Raw genomic sequence first — 19522 nt, forward strand, 5'->3', positions numbered from 1 at the left:
GACCTCACTTTCTCCTGCTACCAGGGTACACTTTCATGGTGAGAAAGTAAAGCCAACCTATCCCATTGCACAATACCAGCTCCAGTGTTTAGATTAGAGTGGTGCTGGAAAAGCACAGCAGTTCAGGCAGCATCCGAGGAATTCCTGGTGACCAGTGGTGTTCCTCAGGGATTGGTTTTACAGGACCTCTGCTCTTTGTGATTTGTATAAATACCTTGGATGAGGAAGTGGAGGGTGGGTTAGTAAGTTTGCTGATGACAGGAAGGTTGGTGGAGTGGTGAATAGTGTGGAGGGCAGTTGTAGGTTGCAACAAGACATTGACAGGATGCAGAGCTGGTCTGATAAGTGGCAGATGGAGTTCAACCTGGAAAATTGTGAAGTCATTCACTTTGGAAGGTCGAATTTGAATACAGAATACATGGTTAAAGGCAGGATTCTTGGCAGTGTGGAGGAACAGAGGGATCTTGGGGACCATGTCCATAGATCCCTCAAAGTTGCCACCCAAGTTGATAGGACTGTTAAGAAAGCATATGGTGTGTTGGTTTTCATTAGCAGCGGGATTGAGTTTAAGAGCCGTGAGGTTATGCTGCAGCTCTATAAAGCCCCGATTAGACCAATCTTGGAATACTGTGTCCAATTCTGGTCACCTCATTATAGGAAGGATGTGGAAGCTTTAGAGAGGGTGCAGAGGAGATTTACCAGGAGGCTGCCTGGACTGGAGGGCATGTCTTATGAAGAAAGGTGGATGGAGCTAGAGCTTTTCTCATTGGAGTGAGGAATGGTGAGAGGTGACTTGATAGAGGTGTACAGGATGATGAGAGGCATAGACAGGGTGGATAGCCAGAGACACTTTCCTATGGCATAAATGTCAATGATGAGGGGGTATAATTTTAAGGTGATTGGAGGAAGGTTTTGGGGAGATGTCAGAGGTAGGTTCATTACTCAGAGAGCGGTGGGTGTGTGGAATGCACTGCCAGCAGTGGTAGTAGAGTCAGATACATTAGGGTCATTTAAGTGACTCTTGGATAGGCACATGGATGATAGTACAATGAAGGGTATGTAGGTTAGTTTGATCTTTAGAGCAGGATAAAAGGCCGACACAACATCAAGGGCCGAAGGGCCTGTCCGTGCTGTACTTTTCTATGTTCTACATAGACTGGAACAATCAGATGGGTAAAGGTGGCTGAGGTGAGGAACTCCAAGAATATATTTAAGCTGGGTTCTTGGAATAGCAAACTCTGGAACCAATCAGAAAACAGGCTGTACTGGAGCTGGTATTGTCAACTAGGTAAAAACAATGACTGCAGATGCTGGAAACCAGATTCTAGATCAGAGTGGTGCTGGAAAAGCACAGCAGTTCAGGCAGCATCCGAGGGGCAGGAAAATCAATAAGGCCTTCATCAGGTTCTTGATGAAGGGCTTATGCCCGAAATGTGGATTCGCCTGCTCCTCGGATGCTGCCTGACCTGCTGTGTTTTTCCAGCACCGCACTCTCAATTCTGATCTCTTGGACAGGTTTCCCTGTATCCCATGCCTCCTTACTTTCTGAATGAGCCTACCATGGGGAACCGTAACAAATGCTAAAATCCATGTACACAACATCCACTGCTCTATCTTCATCAATGTGTTTTGTCAAATCCACAAAGAATTCAATAAGGTTTGTGAGGCATGACCTGCCTCTCACAAAGCCATGCTGACTATCTCTAATCAAACTATGGCTTTCCAAATAATCATAAATCCTGTCTCTCAGAATTCTCTCCAATACTTTGCCCACCACTGATGTAAGACTGACTGGTCTGTAATTCCCAGGATTATCCTATTCCCTTTCTTGAACGAGGGAATAGCATTTGCCACCCTCCAATCATCTGGTACTACTGCAGTAGACAGTGAGGAGGCAAAGGTCATCGTCAAAGGTGCAGCAATCTCTTCCCTCGCTTCTTGTAGTAACTTTGGGTATATCCCATCTGGCCCAGAGGATGTATCTGTCCTCATGTTTTATCCTATATATAGTTTAATATCTTCCATTATCATTGATGTGCCTTTCTGACAATCTCAGGTTAGAGGAATGTCCCAAGGATTAGAATTCGACTGGATGGAGCTCTGAGTAAAACTAAATTAGTTTGTGATGTTGGTCCCTCAAGATTAAGAATGCAATAACTCGCCATGGGTCCCCAGGCAGCACCTTCCAAACCCACAACTGTTGCCATCTAGAAGAACAAGGGCAGCAGGTACATGGGAACACCACCTTCTACAAGTTCCCCTCCAAGCCACTCACCATCCAGGCTTGGAAACAGAGCACCATTCCTTCAGTGCTGCTTGGTCAAAAACCTGGAATTCCCTCCCAGAGGGCATTGTGGGACCATTTTCTGAAGGTGGTCATTGCTGCTGAGAAAGCAATAAACATAAAGTTTCAGACAAGAAACAAACAGAGAGAGAGAGAGAAAGAAACTTGAGCGCGAGAGAGACTTAGACACAGAGAGAGAGAGAGAGAGAGAGAGAGAGAGAGAGGGAGGGAGGGGGAAGAGAGAGAGAGAGATGAGAGACAGTAATTTGAGTTTGGCATGACTGTACAAAGAGAGACACAGAAACACAAACTGAGAGAAAGACAGAAAATGACACTAACACGGAGAAGTCCGTTTTTTTTTGTGTTGGTTCATAAGCTGATGTTTTAGCTCTTGGAAAGAAAGCAATGGAAGGTCTCTGGGCCTCAGCTCAGCCACTGACAATGCTAGATCGTAGGCAGCTCCCCCTCACCTCTCAAGGTGTGACTGACAAAAATCCCATCTTTATCAAAAGCCACATGTCCTGAGGTTCTGCAACGTGATGGTGAAGCAACCCACCACAGCATTCCACCTCCTCCGCCCAAGGGATGGCCCCTCAGTTCAGTTACAGGTTGATTGACAGCTGTGAACTCTGGGGCCTGTTACTCAGCAGTATAAAGAGGGGGAATCCCTTACCGGTTTGGGGCAATGGATATATCGAGCGAGGCTGATGATCAGGTCATGAGTGATGGGATCTACCAGATTCCGGAAACTGGCATATCTGCAGAGGACATCATCCAGTGAAGTTGACTCCATTCCTAAATCCTGTAGCAGAACAGACAAAGGAACAGTAAGAAGGGAGATACAGTTATATCATCTCATTCTCAAACTTTGGACATCACAATGAATTTACAGCCATACTTTCTGAAGCGTGTTCATTGTTGTACTGTACTGTCGGAGATACAGTCATCGATATTGCACAGCACGCTCCTGGAAACTACAATCACAGGATCGCTGTGTGATTTCAGCTCAGAAAGAGGCCATTCACTCCATGATGTCTGTACTAGCTTAGTGCTGAGAATGTGTTGCTGGAAAAGCGCAGCATCCAGGGAACAGGAGAATCGACGTTTCGGGCATAGGCCCTTCTTCAGGAATGAGGAAAGTTTGTCCAGCAGGCTAAGATAAAAGGTAGGGAGGAGGGACTTGGGGGAGGGGCGTTGGAAATGTGATAGGTGGAAAGAGGTCAAGTTGAGGGTGATAGGTCAGACTGGGGTGGGGGGCGGAGAGGTCAGGAAGAAGATTGCAGGTTAGGAAGGCAGTGCTGAATTTGATGGATTTGACTGAGATAAGGTGGGGTGAGGGGAAATGAGGAAACTGGTGAAATCCGAGTTCATCCCTTGTGGTTGGAGGGTTCCTAGGCGGAAGATGAGGTGCTCTTCCTCCAACCGTCGTGTTGTTGTGGTCTGGCGATGGAGGAATCCAAAGACCTGCATATCCTTGGTGGAGTGGGAGGGGGAGTTGAAGTGTTGAGCCACAGGGTAGTTGGGTTGGTTGGTCCGGGTGTCCCAGAGGTGTTCTCTGAAACGTTCTGCAAGTAGCCGGCCTGTCTCCCCAGCACCTGTACTAGCTTAGTGCAATAGCAACTCAGCCAATCCCATTCCACCATCTTTCCCAGTAGCCAATGACTTGATCATCCGTTTAAACAATGTTGTTCACCCCTGTAATCCCCTCTGACACTATAACTCTCCGCGATCACTGGACTCCTTCGGTTCTGGCCTTTGTGCGTCATTGCTTTTCCTTGCTCCAGTTTTGGAACTTCCTCACAATAACTTTCTGTCTCAGACTCTGCTCTTCTAAGGCAAGTCTTTAAAACCTACCGAGGGAATGCAGCACTGTCACAGCGTCAGTCCCAAAGGAGTGACAGTGCTGAGGGAATGCTGCACTGTCACAGCGCCAGTCCCGAAGGAGTGACAGTACTGAGGGAATGCTGCACTGTCACAGCGTCAGTCCCGAAGGAGTGACAGTACTGAGGGAATGCTGCACTGTCACAGCGTCAGTCCCAAAGGAGTGACAGTGCTGAGGGAATGCTGCACTGTCACAGCGTCAGTCCCGAAGGAGCGACAATATTGAGGGAATGCTGCACCGTCAGAGCTTCAGTCCTGAAGGAGTGATAATAGTGAGGGAGAGCTGCACTATTAGAATACAAGGACATAAGAAATAGGAGCAGGAATGACCCATTCCTCTCAGCATCTCCCCTTTCAAGCCCCCTCAGAATCTTGCATCTTCACCAAGGTCACCTTCATTCTTCAAAACTCCAGTGAATACAAGTTGAACCTGTTTAGCTGTTCCTGATAAATCAACTCTTTCATCCCAGGAATCAGCTAAGTGAATCTCTTTGAACTGCCTTCAGTGTCAATCGATCCTTTCTTGAAAACACTATACGCTCCAGGCACAGCTCACCAGCACCCTGTCTGGTTGTAATAATGCTTCACCCATTTTAAAGTCCAACTCCTAGGAATAAAAGACAAAAGTCCACTTGCCTTCTCAATTACTTGCTGCACCTGCAAGTTTTGTGATTGAGGTGTGAGAAAACCCAGAGGCCTCTATGCTGCACAGTTTTGGAGTCTCTCTCCATTTACATAATTGGTTCTTCTCACCAAATGCATGACCTCACACTTTCTGACATGTAACTCCACCTGCAACGTTTTTTTCCTTCTCACTCAACCCATCTATATCCCTCAACACCAGGTTATAGTCCAACAGGTTTATTTGGAAGCGCTCGCTTTCAGAGCACTACTCCTTCATCAGGTGGTTGTGGAGAATAAGGTTGTAAGACAGAATTTATAGCTAAAGTTTACAGTGTGATGTAACTGCAATTACATATTGAAAAAGAATTTGTGGGGTGAATTTGTACTTGCAGAGTTACATTGTACTTTGCTCAAAAACTGCATGAATTTATGTAAAACTCCGTTATCTCACTTTTTAGGTTAGAATCAATCTAAACATCAGGTCATAGACAGAGAACACAGGGGGCTAACACCTTCAACATATTGTCTAGCTATCACCATTGTTAACAGCTAACCCGAGAATGCAACTTTAAAAAAGAGTTTTGTGATTTACACATGAAAGAAGTGAAACCAACATGGTCATGCTAAAAGATAAGAGACGTAACAAATAATCAAGGTATTTTTCATTGTATAATCTCAGTTACATCACACTGTAAATTTTTGCTATAAATTCTGTGTCTTACAATCTTATTCTCCACAACCACCTGATGAAGGAGCTGTGCTCTTAAAGCGAGTGCTTCCAAATAAACCTGTTGGACTATAACCTGGTGCTGTGTGATTTTTAACTTTGTACACCCCAGTCCAACACAGACGACTCCAAATCATATCTATATCCCCTTGTACATTGCTTACATCCTCACCACAACATGCCAAAATTTTAAGTAAACTTGAAGGAACCCTTAACACACTTTGCAGTGCCAAGTGATTGCCCAGAACAAAAGAAACAGTCCTTCCTTTATGCAAGTCAGTAACACTCACAAGATAACTCCCAGCCATTGCCCCACAGTCACATGGCACTCAAGACACAATGCAGTGATCACATCATTTCCAGAGATAATGTGCTTAAATCATCACTTGGAACCCTCCAACCACAAGGGATGAATTCAGATTTCTCCAGTTTCCTCATTTCCCCTCCCCCCACCTTGTCTCAGTCAAATCTCTCGAACTCAGCACCGCCTTCCTAACCTGCAATCTTCTTCCTGACCTCTCCGCCCCCACCCCCACTCCAGCCTATCACCCTCACCTTGACCTCCTTCCACCTATCGCATTTCCAACGCCCCTCCCCCAAGTCCCTCCTCCCCACCTTTTATCTTAGGAAATTGTGTCCAGCAGCCTCATTCCTGAAGAAGGGCTTATGCCCGAAACGTCGATTCTCCTGTTCCTTGGATGCTGCCTGACCTGCTGTGCTTTTCCAGCAACACATTTTCAGCTCTGATCTCCAGCATCTGCAGACCTCACTTTCTACTTGAACAGTGTACACCACACATTCAGCCTGGGGTTAAAAGGGTTACATCCTAAGGACGGGTTCCATAACTTGCCAACCCTCAAATCACAAAGACCTGACTGTGGTATTTAAAACAATGTTTTCTGGGTCAATAGGTATCCCCAAGGAGGGAGAGAACCTTAACATCTAAGCCAGGTCAGTCAGGGTGATGTCACAGAGCACTTTCGCACACAAAGAAAATATGGAACACTGTCCCTATTATAATGCCTGAATTCCCCACTATTAACATCCTGCGGGTTACCATTGTCTACACACTCAACTGGACTCGTCATATAAATACAGTGGCTACAAGAGCAGGTCAGAGGCTCGGAATACTGCGGCAAGTAACTTACCCCCGATACCCCAAAACATGTCCCACCATCTACAAGGCTGAAAATGTGTTGCTGGAAAAGCGCAGCAGGTCAGGCAGCATCCAGGGAACAGGAGAATCGATGTTTCGGGCATAAGCCCTTCTTCAGCCCTCTACACCTTGAAGAAGCTCTCTTCCTCCCTCTACACCTTGAAGAAGCTCTCTTCCTTCCTCTACATTTCTCCTCCACCATCTACAAGGCACAAGTCAGGAGTGTGATGGAATACTCCCCACTTGCCCTGGATGGGGCCAAATCCAACAACACTCAAGAAGCTCGTCACCATCCAGGACAAAGCAGCCGCTTGACTGGCACCACATCCACAAACACCCACTCCCTCCATCACAACGCTCAGTAGCAGCAGTGTGTACCATCTACAAGACGCACTGCAGATATTCACCAAAGACCCTCACACAGCACTTTCCAAACCCACAACTTCCATCTAGAAGGACAAGGGCAGCAGATACATGGGAACACCACCCCCTACAAGTTCCTCTCCAAGCCACTCACCATCCTGACTTGGAAATATATCACAGTTCCTTCAATGTCGCTGGGTCAAAATCCTGGAATTCCCTCCCTAAGGGACATTGTAGGTCAGCCCACAGCACAGGGACTGCAGCGGTTCAAGAAGGCAGCTCACCCCCACCTTCTCAAGGGGCAACTAGGGACAGGCAATAAATGCTGGCCCAGCCAGTGACACCTACATAGAGTCATAGTGATGTACAGCATGGAAACAGCATCCCACAAACGCATTTAGAAAATGGATAATGGTGCTGGGAATCAATTAAACTGTTCAAGATGGAGATAGATACACTTTTGTTGGGCCAGGAAGTCAACATGAAGCAATTATGGCGAAAAGAGTTGAGATACAGATTAATTGATGACCCAACAGGCTCAAGGGACTGAGTGGCCTCCTGTTCCTAGAATATTTATTCATAATGTTGCACGCAGTTGGGAAATTAACCGACAGTCCATTAGCAATCTCAGTAAATATTACAGCTGAAAGTTTTAGCCTGTTCGTCAAGATGCAGTATTTTCCTGCAATTAACTGTAAATGCTGAGCTGGGAGCCACAACCCCAAGCCTGTCTGTGTGACATCTGCGCGCAGAGGAGAGATGGATGTTCCATCAGCAGCTAACAGACTGCATGAATTAATTTAATAGAATAACAGCTGTATAAACAGGAGCAAAAGATTCACTGGTATAGGAAAGGGAAAGACAGAGAGAGAATCCCATGTGCACATACACACTCTCACAGAGACACAAACACACACACACACACACTCTCTCGCACAGACACTCTCAAACACTCTCACAGAGACACCCACATACACTCTCGCACTGACACACAATCATACAGACACCCACTCACACAGGAACACATTCACATACACAGACACACACACAAACATACATCCACACACTGGTGAATGGATAAGACAAAGGGGTGATTGTATAATTTATTGGGTGAGACACTTGTTGTCTCTTTGTTATTTGCCATGACTGGCTGCAGTCTCTGAAAATGTGGGATTTAAGACTGAGAAACCATACCTTAACGAAGCTGAGAGCAAACTGCTTGGGGATGAATCTGCCATGGCTCTTCAAGAGTAAATCTCTGTAATTATAATAAATGTGACTCTGATGAAGCATTACTAAGGAGTGTGACAGGAAGTGTGACATTTAACACCTTGTTATTATCTTTTTACAGCTTGTGTGATGAAGGGAAATTTCAGTTTCTATCATGCTGTAACACTCCCAGATAGCATCAAAGCTTTTTACAGCCTTTTTTTTTCATTCATTCACAGGATGTGAGCTTCCCTGGTTGTTCCAGCATTTATCACCCATCCCTAGTTGCCCCTTGAGAAGGTGGGGGTGAGCTGCCTTCTTGAATCACTGCAGTCCATGTGCTGTGGGTTGACCCACAATGCCCTTAGGGAGGGAATTCATGGATTTGAAGGGGAACTTGCAGGGGGGTGGTGTCCCATGTACCTGCTGCCCTTGTCCTTCTAGATGGACGTGGTTTTGGAAGGAGCTGCCTGAGGATCTTTAGTGAATTTCTACAGTGCATCTTGTAGATGGTAAACACTGCTGCTACTGAGCATCGATGGGGGAGGAAGCAGATGCTTGTGGATGTGGTGCCAATCCTGGATGGTGTCAAGCATCTCAAGTGTAGTTGGAGCTGCATCCATCCAGGCAAGTGGGGAGTATTCTATCACATTCCTGACCTGTCCTTGTGTAATGACCCAGAGACAAACAGTTGAACCAAATCAGCCTTTCTACCACTGCATTTTCAGTCCAGTACACTAAAACTGAACTGTTGATAGCTCCCAATAACTAACCCAATGGTTCCTAACCAGACCTTTGAATAATCAGACCCAGACTTTGTCAATAACTAATTCCGTACACTAGCTTTGGATCTCAAACACAAGACTTATGTTTATTAAAAACAAAATTGAAATTAAACAAGATAATCAGATTAATGTTTATGAGGTGACAAAGAAGATTGATAAAGGCAGAGTAGTCGATGTTGTCTATATGGACTTCCGCAAGGGATTCAAAAAGGTTCTGTAAGGTAACTGGTTAGTAAGGTTAGACCACATGGTATCCGGGGGAACTAGGCTACTGCATGCAAAATTGGCTTGAAGGTAGAAGAGAGAGGGTGGTGGAAGGGGACTGGAGGCCTGTGACCAGTGGAGTGCCACAAGGATTGGCGCTGGGTCCACTGCATTTTGTCATTTATATAAATTATTTGGATGTGAGCATAAGAGGTAGAGTTAGTAAGTTTGCAGATGACACCAAAATAAGTGGTAAAGTGGACAGCGAAGAAGATTATCTCAAAATACAACGAGACCTTGATCTGATGGGCCAGTGGGCTGTAGCGTTGCAAATGGAGTTTAGTTTAGATAAATGTGAAGTGCTGCATTTTGGAAAGGCAAATCAGGGCAAGACTTACACACTTAACAGTAGGGAACTGGAGAGTGTTGCTGAACAAAGAGACCTAGGGATGCAAGTGCATAACTCCTTGAAAGTGGAGCCTCAGTTAAACATAATAGTGAAGGTGGTGTTCAGTAAGATTGCCTTTATTGGTCAGAGCATTGAGTACAGGAGTCGGGAGGTTGCGTTGCGCCTGTACAGGACATTGGTTTGGCCACTTTGGATAATTGCGTGCAATTCTGGTCTCCCTGCTGGAAGAAAGATGTTGTTAAACATGAGAGAGTGCACAAAAGATTTGATTACTTACAGTGTGGAAACAGGTCCTTCGGCCCAACCAGTCCACACCGACCCGCCGAAGGGTAACCCACCCAGACCCATTCCCCTACATTTACCCCTTACCTAACACTACGGGCAATTTAGCATGGCCAATTCACCTAACCTGCACATCTTTGGATTGTGGGAGGAAACCGGAGCACCCGGAGGAAACCCACACAGACACGGGGAGAATGTGCAAACTCCACACAGAGAGTCGCCTGCGATGGGAATTGAACCCGGGTCTCTCTGCTAACCACTGTGCCACCGGGCCGCCCATTTGCTAGGATGTTACCAGGGTTGGACGGTTTGAGATAGAGTGAGAGGCTGAATAGGCTGGGGCTGTTTTCCCTGGAGCATCAAAGACTGAGGGGTGACCTTATAGCAGTTTATAAAATCATGAGGGTCAATGATAGGATAAATAGACAAGGTTTTTTTCCCTGGGATGGATGAATCCAGAACAGAGGGTGTAGTATCAGGGTGAGAGGGGAAAGACATAAAAAGGACCTGAAGGGTAACTTTCACGCAGAGGGTGGTACGTGTATGGAATGAGCTGCCAGAGGATGTGGTGGAGGCTGGTACAATTACAACATTTAAAAGGCATTTGGATGGGTATGTGAATAGGAAGGGTTTAGAGGGATATGGGCCAAAAGCTGGCAAACAGAACTAGATTAATTTAGGATATTTGGTCAGCATGGACAAATTGGACCAAAAGGTCTGTTCCTATGCTGTACGTCTCTATGACTTTATCTGACATCTGCTTGAACACAGGGTCTCATCTAGACTTGCCAGAACCAATTCTCAGGTACTGATCTCATCAACAGTCAACTCCTGTTATCAATTGAAACATCCTGGAGTCACAGCATCTATATGAATCCTTCTAATCAAGAATTAGCCTGCAATTAGCTTCCAGGCCTGGTCTCATTCATAAACAAAAATGGGTTTGGTCTGTTCTTTTCCTTTTACCGTACTCTGCCCCAAAGTCCACAAGTATCTTTCCACTATAAACCAAAGCTGAGAAAAGATTAAAAGTCATGAGAAACCAGCAAGGGTTCTAACAGTTGTAGATGGTGGACAAACTTTGGGGAGGCAGGAGGGAGCTTAAGTGTGTTGGAGGTGTAGTCACTGTTGTAATATCGGAACCTCAGTGAGCATTTTGAGCATAGCAAGATCCCAAAACAGAACTTTGATAATGATTTTTTTCTTTTTTTGATGTTGGTTGAGGGATAAATCTCTGGTCCCTGACCCTGGGAGGTACTTGCATTGTCTCTAAATAATGGCTGTGAGATCTTACATCCAAACTCTGGTGAAGCCAGGAATTGGTCCAAAGTGCTACCAACTGAGCAGCATTCCTTCGGTGCCCGTACTGGGAGTGCCAGCTCGGATCGTGGGCACATAATTCTGGAGGGGTTTGAATTCACAGCTTTAAAGGAAGGTGCCATGACTCAACCACTTCAGTTCAAAATCACAACATAAAAAAACCTGACAGTCAGGATGGCTGCAGAATTTTATGCGGAGATGTGTCAAGAGATACAACCTTTCTTCTACAATACTTGGTTGAGATTATAAAATAGATTGGAACTGAGACAAGTGACGCCAATCATTTTGTTGTAACATTAGCTGCAACTTTAAAATCTGTCCCTGAACATTATCTGGGGAATGGCTGTATCCTGTAATTGGCTTCATTGCTGAGAGTCAGTGTGACCTGGAGATCTGCTTCACACAAGGACATCGATGGGAAGAAGGGGCCCAGAAAGGCACATTGTGACACAGCAGAAACTGTGTGCAGTGTTCTATTAATACACAAACATCCTGGAGCATATCATAGCAAGATCCCTGGAGACAGGGACAAAGTATTAATATCATGAGCAAGCAGCATGAAGGCTGTGATGATTTGTCGCCACAGTATGAACATCCAGACGTGTCCTGGTCTATGTTCAGCAGCTGTGGGGTTCTATCCAGCCACAGCGGAGTTTTCTGACATAAAGAGAAAGATATCCCCTCGAGACTAATGACGAAACTTGGTGATCTTAGACTAAGCTCCACTCTCTGCAACTGGATCCTCAGTTTCCTGATCCACAGGCCACAATCAGTGAAGACTGGGGCCAATATTTCAACCCCACTAACACTCAACATTGGAGCACCCCAGGGGTGTGTACTCAGCCCCCTACTGTACTCACTGTATACCCATGTCTGCATCACCAAATACCAGACTAATGCCATTTACAAGTTCGCTGATGGCACCACCATAGTCGGTCAAATCTCAGATGGCGACGAAACAGACTAGACGGCAGGTGGAAGACCTGGAAAAATGGTGCACTGAGAACAACCTAGCTCTCAATGCTGACAAAACCAAGGAACTCATTAGTGACGTTCGGTGGGATGTTACTCATGCCCCCTACACATTAACAGCACAGAGGTGGAACGAGTGGACAGTGTCAAGCTCCTGGGAGTGGTCATCAACAACAATCTTTCTTGGACTCTTCATGTGGACGCACTGGTTACAAAGGCCCAACAACATCTCTTCTTCCTCAGGCAGCTGAGGAAATTTGCCATGACGGTGAATACCCTTGCCAACTTTTATAGGTGCGCCATCGATGTATCACTACCTGGTATGGCAACTGTACCTTTCAAGATCGGAGTTGGTTACAGAGAGTGGTGAACTCGACCCGGATAGTCACAAAGGCCAACCTCCAATCTATAGAATCTATCTACCAGGCCCGCTGTCAAGGAAAGGCTGCCAGCATTCTCAAAGATCCATCCCACCCTGGCAATGCTTTTCTACAGCGTCTACCATCGGGGAGAAGGTACAGAAACCTGAACACACACACCAACCAGTTTCACAACAGTTTCTACCCTACTGTTACCAGAATACTGAATGGACTCACAAACTCTTAACATTCGCCTGTACCTGTGATTTTGTTTTTGCTGCTGTTTACTTATTATTTACTTATCTATGCTACTTAACTTTGTGACCTGCCTGTATTGCTCGCAAGACAAAGCTCTTCACTGTGCCTCGGTACACGTGACAATCAATTCAATTCAATATGAATGCACAATTATTACAAAATCATTCATGGCCAATGTGAATTACATGGCATGCATCCCTATTTACATTACAGGGAATAACAATCTGTACATATTACCGGGAAATATCAGCCCTCCTGTATATTATGGGAAAATACAATATTGTGAACACTACAGGAACAGCAATATTGTTGTATATTGTACAGAAAGGAACTTCCATATATATGACAGAGTAACAGTCTCTATGTATAATACAAAGAGTAACAGTCCTTACCTCTATTATGAAGATTAACAGCACCTGTCTATATTATAGAGAATAGCAGTTCCTGTGTATATTATACAGAATCACAAGGCCTCTGTATATTATAGAGAAGAACAGTCTCTGTGCATATTCTAGAGAATAGCAATGCCTGTGTATGTTATACAGAACAGAAGTCGGTCAGTATATTAATAAAGAATAACAGTCTCTTTGTACCTTACAGGGTATAACAAATATATCACAGTGCATGTGGTAAACAGATTGAGTGCACATCGTGACACTGAAGTAGAGAGAGAATGTGAGAGTGACAGGGGCAAACAATGTGAAACCTTTATTCACAACAGGACTGAGTCCCCTTGAACATTGCAATGATGTTGCAGAGGTGTGCACACTACTTTCAATCCAGTCAAGTGTCGGCAATTAGTCCTTAGGGTGCTTTGCTTTCAGATAAACACAAAATAATGTGCTGATGTCCTCTGAACTTCCATCAGGCTGATTTAATGCAGCATTAATGGTTCAGCAATAAACCAAAGGCTATAATTGAGGGAGCTTAAGGCTTGGTATGTCACTCTGACACTCCCCAGTCACTTGACAGCTCTACTATGACCACTGCAGTAATTCCATCAATCGATCCAACACTAAACAGCTTCACATGTTCTGATTCATTTCAAAATTAAATTGCACATTTACTGACATTTTGTTCAAACTTGCATATATACAGAATTGCCATTTTTCCAGGAGCGAATTGGGAGCAGTCCCACTCTGAATCAGGTGTTCCCAGGTTTTGACAATCTGTCTGGATGTTACAGCTATGACTCAGAATTCAGAAAAGGCATACGGTGGAATCGAGAGACATGCGTTGGGCATGTTGCCCTGTGCCCTCGTAGTAACACAAATGCTGCACTTGTATTGAATAAACTCTCCTTATCAACTGGTATATAGTCAGAAATATTGAAGGAGAATTCATGTTAAGGCTACTCAGACTGATAGCCGCTCACAAATCTTTCCATGACTTCACACTGTTCTCCAGGGATCCTCACAGGGTCAGTGCTGAGGGAGTGCCGCACTGTCAGAGGGTCAGTGCTGAGGGAGTGCCGCACTGTCACAGGGTCAGTGCTGAGGGAGCGCCGCACTGTCAGAGGGTCAGTGCTGAGGGAGTGCCGCACTGTCACAGGGTCAGTGCTGAGGGAGCGCCGCACTGTCGGAGGGTCAGTGCTGAGGGAGTGCCGCACTGTCGGAGGGTCAGTGCTGAGGGAGTGCCGCACTGTCGGAGGGTCAGTGCTGAGGGAGCGCCGCACTGTCAGAGGGTCAGTGCTGAGGGAGTGCCGCACTGTCACAGGGTCAGTGCTGAGGGAGCGCCGCACTGTCGGAGGGTCAGTGCTGAGGGAGTGCCGCACTGTCGGAGGGTCAGTGCTGAGGGAGTGCCGCACTGTCGGAGGGTCAGTGCTGAGGGAGCGCTGCACTGTCGGAGGGTCAGTACTGAGGGAGCGCCGCACTGTCACAGGGTCAGTGCTGAGGGAGCGCCGCACTGTCGGAGGGTCAGTGCTGAGGGAGCGCCGCACTGTCGGTGGGTCAGCGCTGAGGGAGTGCCGCACTGTCGGAGGGTCAGTGCTGAGGGAGCGCCGCACTGTCGGAGGGTCAGTGCTGAGGGAGCGCCGCACTGTCGGAGGGTCAGTGCTGAGGGAGTGCCGCACTGTCGGAGGGTCAGTGCTGAGGGAGCACCGCACTGTCGGAGGGTCAGTGCTGAGGGAGCGCCGCACTGTCGGAGGGTCAGTGCTGAGGGAGTACCGCACTGTCGGAGGGTCAGTGCTGAAGGAGCGCCGCACTATCGGAGGGTCAGTGCTGAGGGAGCACCGCACTGTCGGAGGGTCAGTGCTGAGGGAGTGCTGCACTGTCAGAGGGTCAGTGCTGAGGGAGTGCTGCACTGTCGGAGGGTCAGTGCTGAGGGAGTGCCGCACTGTCGGAGGGTCAGTGCTGAGGGAGTGCTGCACCGTCGGAGGGTCAGTGCTGAGGGAGTGCCTCACTGTTGGAGGGTGAGTGCTGAGGGAGCACCGCACTGGCATACATAACTCTCCCTGAACTTGAATGTAAGTCATTTTATCTTAAAGTATTGCAGGTGCGGCAAGGTCTTTATTTATTCAATGGGATGTGGTGTTACTGTCCCCAAATTACCCAGAGGGCAGTTCAGACTCAACCACATTACAGTGGGTCTCGTGTCATGTGTGGGCCAGACTGGGTAAGGATGGCAGATTGCCTTCCCTGAAGGTTATTCATGAACCAGATGAGGTTTTACAACAATTGTAACAATCAATGTTAGTTTCATGGTTGCTGTCACTGAAATAAGCTTTCAATTTCAGTTTGATTAATTGAGTTGAAATTCCTGCAGTTGTCACAGTGAGATGTGAACCTGTGTCCCACTGCAATAGTCTGGACTCCTGGATTACTGGTCTGATACATTACCACTACATCACTGTATCACCAAAGAAGACATTTAATAAACAACTTAATTATCTTCACGTATGATCAGCCTTAGATGCTTGCACTACTAGGTTTGACAATCTTACACAGTTGATTCGGTAAGAACTATTCCTTCAAAGATTTCTTTGTAATGCTAAGGGATGAGTGAGTTGGTTGTCTCAGGCAGGGCTTGGTACTACCTTGAACCTCTGATTCTAGAATAAAACGGTAAATCAGACTCCCTGTTACTGACTCCCCGCCACATACTCCAGCCATGAATACAGGTGTTGTGTAAGAATGGACAGCTGTGATGCCCCATTCATAGCACAACAATCAATGATTAAGCGTGCACACTTCCAGCAAGCAATTGGACCATATCCCAGTTCCATTCCTTCTCAGCATGTGCCCTGTCCCTGGCAAGGCCTAAGATGGCTTTTCAGAAACATTGAAAATAGGAGCAGGGGCACGCCATTCGGCCCTTTGAGCCTGCTGTGCCAATTGTTATGATCATGGCTGATCATCCAACTCAATAACCTGTTCCTGCTTCCCCCGGATATCTCTTAATCCCTTTAGCCCCAAGGGCTAGATCCATCTCCTCCTTGAAATCCTCATGCCAACGTTTCAGCCTCGATCACTTTCTGTGGCAGAGGATTCCACATGCTCCCCACTCTCTGGGTGGGAGAATTTCTCCTCACCTTAGTCCAAAATGATTTACTCTGTTGCCTTCCAGTTTTCCTCAAAGGATTTGCTTTCTTTACCATATTGAAGTAATAGTATTGATGGTGAGAGACTAGATGAAAAGAAGAAAATCTCATCCTTCACTTGGAGTTCTAATTTATATAATTTTTGTCAATTTTCAGGGTAAACAATACATTGATGAAGGTAAAGCAGTGAATATGTTGCACATGGATTTTAGCAATGTGTTCGATAAGATTCTCCATGGTAGGTTCATTCAGAAGGTTAGGAGGCATGGGATACAGGGAAACCTGTCTGTCTGGATACAGAATTGACTGACCCGTAGAAGACAGAGGGTGGTAGTAGATGGAAAGTATTCAGCCTGGAGCTCCGTGACCAGTGGTGTTCCGCAGGGATCGGTTCTGGGACCTCTGCTCTTTGTGATTTTTATAAATGACTTGGATGAGGAAGTGAAAGGGTGGGTTAGTATGTTTGCTGATGACAGGAAGGTTGGTGGAGTTGTGGATAGTGTGGAGGGCTGTTGTAGGTTGCAACAATGCATTGACAGGATGCAGAGCTGGTCTGATAAGTGGCAGATGGAGTTCAACCTGGAAAAGTGTGAAGTCATTCACTTTGGAAGGTCAAATTTGAATACAGAATACAGGGTTAAAGGCAGGATTTTTGGCAGTGTGGAGGAACAGAGAGATCTTGGGATCCATGTCCATAGATCCCTCAAAGTTGTCACCCAAGGTGATAATGTTGATAAGAAAGTGACTTTCACTAGCAAGGGGGTTGAGTTTAAGAGCCGCGAGGTTATGCTGCAGCTCTATAGAGCCCTGGTTAGACCCACACTTGGAATATTGTGCTCAGTTCTGATCACCTCATTATAGGAAGGATGTGGAAGCTTTAGGGAGGGTGCACAGGAGATTTACCAGGATGCTGTCTGGACTGGAGGACGTCTTCTAAAGAAAGGTTGAGGGAGTTAGGGCTTTTCTCATTGGAGTGAAGAAGAATGAGAGTTGATTCAATAGAGGTGTACAAGATGATGAGAGGTATAGATAGAGTGGATAGCCAAAGATGTTTTCCTATGGTGGAAATGGCTATCATTGGAGGTAATTGGAGGAAGGTTTAGGGGAGATAGAGTGTGTCTTTTATGGTAATGGAGCCATTCAATGAGAAATAATTTTGCCCAAGCAGAAGTGCTTCAGGTCAGAGACATCGAGACTCTCTCCACAGTTTCTCAGGAATGACATCAGTGTAACAAACGCTGGAGGGTTCAGATAAGGCCAAACGTTAGGACCAATGGATCCTGTTACTCAATCCCAAACTCTAGCCAAGGGCGATCAGGATTGAATCTGAATTAAGAGATGTAAGTGGTTCAGAATATTATTATCATAGATTAAAATGGAGCTGGCTGTATCTTGACTTTTAACAAAACATGGGTTTGTGTCTAGTTACAGTTGAAAAGCACAGAATGATGTGAAAAGGGAATACAACTTACAGTTCTGTTTTTTAAATCATTAAGTAAGTAGAGAGATACTGAAGGAGATGTTTAAAGAAAGGATTTACAAGGAGAGATGATAGCAATCAGGAAAGAGTGAATGAGCTGGTGTTGTTTTCTCCAAAAAAGAGAAGGCTGAGGCATCACCTGATCAAAGTTTTAAAATTATGAAAGGGCTGGAGAATGGGACTAAATTATAATGCTCATTATGGACATCACTAAAAAAATCAAATGATCTTGTTGTTATTATATTGTAATGTGTGAGAACTTGCTGTGTGAAAATTGGCTGTCACGTGTTTTTCTAATAGTTCACGGGATGAATTGCACATCTCTAATTATCCTGGAGGGAGCTGGTTTCTTGAACTGCTGCAGTCCATATGCTGGGCATGGTGGGAGCTCAGTTGCTCAGTGCTCAGGACTGAGGTGATTAGATTTTCGGACACTGATTTAAGGGGGACAGGGGGCTAGAGTGGAAGATGTAGCTGAGATAGAAGATCAACCATGATCTTATTAAATGGCTGAATGGTCTCATGTTCCTGTTTCTCATGTTCCAATGCTCACTTAGAGTCATAGAGATGTACAGCATGGAAACAGACCCTTCGGTCCAACCCGACCAGATATCCCAATCCAATCGAGTCCCACCTGCCAGCACCTGGCCCATATCCCTCCAAACCCTTCCTATTCATATACCCATCCAAACATATGTTGCAATTGTACCAGCCTCCACCACTTCCTCTGGCAGCTCATTCCATACACGTACCACCCTCTGTTGCCCCTTAGGTCTCTTTCCCCTCTCACCCTAAACCTATGCCCTCTAGTTCTGGATTCCCCGACCCCAGGGAAAACGCTTTGTCTATTTACCCTATCCATGCCCCTCATAATTTTGTAAACCTCTATAAGGTCACCCCTCAGCCTCCGACCCTCCAGGGAAAACAGTCCCAGCCTGTTCAGCCTCTCCCTGTAGCTCAGATCCTCCAACCCTGGCAACATCCTTGTAAATCTTTTCCGAACCCTTTCAAGTTTCACAACATCTTTCTGATAGGAAGGAGACCAGAATTGCACGCAACATTCCAACAGTGGCCTAACAAATGTCCTGTACAGCCGCAACATGACCGCCCAACTCCTGTACTCAATACTCTACCCAATAAAGGAAAGCATACCAAACGCCGCCTTCACTATCCTATCTACCTGTGACTCCACTTTCAAGGAGCTATGAACCTGCACTCCAAGGTCTCTTTATTCAGCAACACTCCCTAGGACCTTACCATTAAGTGTATACGTCCTGCTAAGATTTGCTTTCCCAAAATGCAGCACCTCCCATTTATCTGAATTAAATCCATCTGCCACTTCTCTGCCCATTGGCCCATCTGGTCCAGTTCCTGTTGTAATCTGAGGTAACTCTCTTCACTGTCCACTACACCTCCAATTTTGGTGTCATCTGCAAACTTATTAACTGTAACCCTTGACTTTATTCAATTAAAATGCCGACCACCTAACATCCCTTCTAGGTTCTTATGTCTATTAGTATTAGTAACTATGCCTTCTCCTTAGGTACTCTCTGTGCACTCTTCAGATTTACTATTGTCACCCCAAATAACAAACTGGTGTCTAACTTTGCTGCATCTCCACATTTGAATCTTTCCCAAGGTCTTTCCAGCCTAGCACAGAATTAAAACTAA

The 19522-nt window shown here is 45.8% G+C and overlaps 1 protein-coding gene across 1 annotated transcript in view; it reads right to left on the bottom strand.

Moving 5' to 3' along the window:
- lrrc75a (leucine rich repeat containing 75A) overlaps nucleotides 1–19522 on the bottom strand; it is a 70676-nt gene that overhangs the window by 27496 nt on the left and 23658 nt on the right. Inside the window, 1 exon segment of the mRNA XM_043718084.2 lies at nucleotides 2958–3086. Coding sequence (XP_043574019.2) covers nucleotides 2958–3086 — 129 coding nt within the window.

The sequence above is a fragment of the Chiloscyllium plagiosum genome, unplaced genomic scaffold, assembly GCF_037043375.1.
Source record: "Chiloscyllium plagiosum isolate Xiang-an unplaced genomic scaffold, Cpla_swu_hap1 HiC_scaffold_31, whole genome shotgun sequence".
Classification (NCBI taxonomy): domain Eukaryota; kingdom Metazoa; phylum Chordata; class Chondrichthyes; order Orectolobiformes; family Hemiscylliidae; genus Chiloscyllium; species Chiloscyllium plagiosum.